The 3,741-nt window shown below is 33.3% G+C and overlaps 1 protein-coding gene across 4 annotated transcripts in view; it reads left to right on the top strand.

Moving 5' to 3' along the window:
* Positions 1-3,741, top strand: part of MGAT4C (MGAT4 family, member C) — an 82,294-nt gene that overhangs the window by 42,272 nt on the left and 36,281 nt on the right. Inside the window, exon 2 of one of the 4 annotated variants that reach the window (XM_011971392.1) lies at positions 439-534. The exons of the other annotated variants lie outside the window; for them this stretch is intronic. Coding sequence (XP_011826782.1) covers positions 454-534 — 81 coding nt within the window. The 5' untranslated portion in view covers positions 439-453. The remainder of the gene's footprint in view (positions 1-438; positions 535-3,741) is intronic. 4 annotated transcript variants of the gene reach the window in all.

Raw genomic sequence — 3,741 nt, 5'->3', positions numbered from 1 at the left:
TTTTTTTTTTTTTTGCCATACTCTTACCCTGGGGTCTTTCCCACTCTTGTCTTACTCCCTGTCTGCCTTCATCTCCTCTATGTAATATTCTCTGAAAACAGCCAAGTCCCCAGTAGAAAAGTACCTTATTTCCCTGTTTTATGTTTCTATTATAACCTGTGCATTTTTGTAACATCATGTCTCTAACACTTTGTGAATCTACTTTTGGGCACATTTACCTTCCTTTTGCCTTGCATTAGACATTACTGCAAGAACAGGGACTTACTTTATTTTAGAGACAGAGTCTCAGTCTGTCACTCAGGCTGAAGTACATGGCACAATCATGGCTCAACCTTGAACTCTTGTGCTCAAGTGATCCTCTGTCATAGCCTGTCGAGTATCTGGGACTACAGGTGTGCACCACTATGAGCAGCAATTATTTTTTATCATTTTTCATAGAGATAAGTTCTCACTATGTTGCCCAGGCTGGTGTCAAGCTCCTGGCCTCAAGTCATCCTCCCACCTCAGCCTCCCAAAACACTTAAATTACAGATGGTGAGCCAGCAGGACCAGAAAGAACATGGACTTTAAATTAATATTTACTTTTCTTTTTAGCACAATGCCATGTGCATAGTAGGGCTTCAGTAAGTGCAGAAAGAATTAAGGCAATGCTTAATGTCTTGGGCAATACAGACTGAGTAACCATTTAAAATGTTTTTAAAAATTCTTCATAACAGCTATCAGGAAAGTATTAAAAGCATTTCTAGCCACAACATGTGTTTATACTGTACTTCCTCTGTAATATTGTTCTGTTCTAGTTAAGCTGCATATTAAATTGCAGTCATTGTGCATAGCACAGGTATCTGGTACCTAGTATAAACTCATTAAATGTTTGAGTGAAATAATAAATGAATGGTAATGATTTATCAGTAACAAAATTCTTATTATTTTTAGAATTTAATAACAAGCTTAGGAAAAACAACACTTAAACAGGAAAATAATTTGTAATCTGAGCATATTACTTAAATGTAAAAATATATTAATACATGCATTAAATCTGCCCAAATTTGTTATTTGGTACTACCAAATTCAAGTTAGTTTACCTGATCTATTATTATATGAAAAATGTACAGTGAAAATGTGGGACAATATTATCGAGACAATATATTATTGCCTTTTATACTATACTAGTGGTTGTACATAAACGCTTATACCATCCTTTAAGGAAAAATAATCATCTTAAGTATTATGTCTTAACATTAATGGTGGAAACATGATTGCTACTGTTCTTCAATATTATTTGCTTAACCAATTTTTAACTTGACTTTGAAGCACCTAATAGTTATCTCTCTGATAAACTCTGTGTAGACTAAGATGTGTAAAACATCAGAGATTTATTTACAAAGGCCTGTGTTGAAACCAAATTGCTGTTTATCATACATAGGTATGACAGCATACTTGCTATCTATTACACTGGGGCACACCACTAAACTTATCTTAGTTCAGTTTGTATTTGTAGTGTAAGAATATTCATGAATATATTTTTACCTACCTCATGAGTTTTATGGAGGATTTAACAAAGCATGTTTTATAGCCCTTTGAAAGACTTAAGTTATTTTCATCATCATTGTCACTCTTATCTTCCCCACCACAAATCAAAACAGTGTTCACAGTCATAACTTTTCTCAGAACGAGTTAATTCCTGTTCTCTTGCTGATGTAGTTAGTTCAATGTTTGCTACTACTGATTCTATTCTAACCAAGCCTTTTTTTAGCTCACAGAAAAAAAAAAAAAAAAAGAAATATTTAAGAGAATGATAGTGTAAAAAAGAAGTTGGTAAATAAATTACAACATAACTTGTCTCAATTAACTTTAATATTGGAAGAGTTTACTGTCCCTTCCCAATCCTCATCTCAACTTTTATTATTTCTGTAATCACTGGCAGGAAATCTTGATCCTGTCAATGCCATACGTTTTCTATTTACGTTGAAGCTTAAAGTGAAACTTAATGTAAATCTTGCTGGACATCATTGTGGGATACTCTAGCCTCTCTCTCTCTCTCTCTCTGTCTCTCTCCTTATATATATAATATGTTTTCTATTTCATTACCACCTATACTATAGATGAACATACAACTTGGGACTGTAAAAAAATATGAAACAGTGAAACAATTACATGTGCTCCTATCAATATCTGAGATTTTGTACACAATGTAATTATAAATATGTTTCAGAAAAACTTTTCATTTTTCTGGCTTTCTGAAGATTTTGCTATGTCAGCAACATTCTTTCTGTTTGTCAGAAAGTACTGAATACTGCCCTGAGGGCATACGCAGCCTTCCACAAAGCAAAGTTGAAAAACAAGTTGGGCAAGCATTTAAAAAAGCAAGCAACGCAAGTCAGATACATACAGTGGACCATGTCAGACAGATGAAGAGTTGACTGCAACACTTATGTTTTCCCTGACTTGAGGTTAAGTGTTGAATACCAGCCCTTATGATTTGGGGAATGTAATTTACTGTTGCATTCTGTTGATTTTAAAATAAATAATTAAATAAAATACTACAGTGTAGTGCCTTGGGGTAGATTAACGTTACCACTTTCATTTAGATGGGTAGAATTTTGTTTTTCTTCTTTCCTACTTTTACATAGGGCCACAGAATAGTTTGCACTGAGGAAGAGCAACCTTGAAGAGCTGAAGGAAAAGAATTGAGCCCATTAATGTTTGGTGGTTTGTTGCATATAATCCAAGTAACACTCCAGAAACCTGAGGAATTTGTGATTACATGCACAGTCATATGCATTCTAAGCAAAGCACTCTACAGTGTAATAATTCACTTGTCATTGCATATCAGCATCAATTCCTTAATAAGTGAGCATTTTTCTGGAGTTGATGAAAGCTAACAAGTTCCCACACATTATCTTCCCAAGAAGAAATGTAATAACATTTGTATAGCTAATACTTTATCTGCCTTCATGAACAATGATTAGAGGTAAATAATAGAGATTCATTGTGTTCCAATGGCAAATAGAATAGTTAAAAATGTTATTTCTCTACATATATATGTATATGCATGAGGCAGTGAAGACAAGTAGATGGCCCAGCAGATTCCAAAAATACCTATCCCTAAATTGTGAGACTCCTCAAACTTTATATCATATATGAATTTTGATATTAGACAGATTAGATTACATGTCTGAGTTTCCCCCAGTACTCAGTTTTGCTGTTAATCTTCTAATTGTACACAGTGTCAATATTTTTTTCTGCTACATTTTTAGTATCTTAAAATATTTTTATTTATAGCAGTTAAAAGATGTTTATATTTATTACATAATTTAACAAGCGGCATTATCCTCACTTCTCACTTAAATAAGTTATAAACAAATAAAGAGAAATGTATGGTACCTTCTTAGTAGACAAAGTTAAGTTTGATATGCTCATTTGTGATTTTTCAATTAAAGAGCCCCAAAATAACATACAGATCTGGGTTATATCAGGGAAAGTCTTAAGCAAGTTTTCAAGGGGTGCTGTGCTGTAAATAATAAATACAAATCTTCATGGCTGATAGTTTGTCATATAGCTCCACGTTCAAGATTCCTGCAATGTAAACACACACACACACACACACACTCTCATACAAACACACACACACACTCAAACCAGAGTGGTAGCTGTAATCTTTTTAAACACTCCCCTATGTACTCAAGTGATATAATAAAAGTGTTTTTTTTGTTTGTTTTTTTTTTTTTTTTTTTTTTTTTT

This window comes from Mandrillus leucophaeus, unplaced genomic scaffold, assembly GCF_000951045.1.
Source record: "Mandrillus leucophaeus isolate KB7577 unplaced genomic scaffold, Mleu.le_1.0 Scaffold1219, whole genome shotgun sequence".
Lineage (NCBI taxonomy): Eukaryota > Metazoa > Chordata > Mammalia > Primates > Cercopithecidae > Mandrillus > Mandrillus leucophaeus.
Note: the sequence above shows the minus strand (reverse complement) of the source record. Positions and strands in the feature narration are given on the sequence as shown.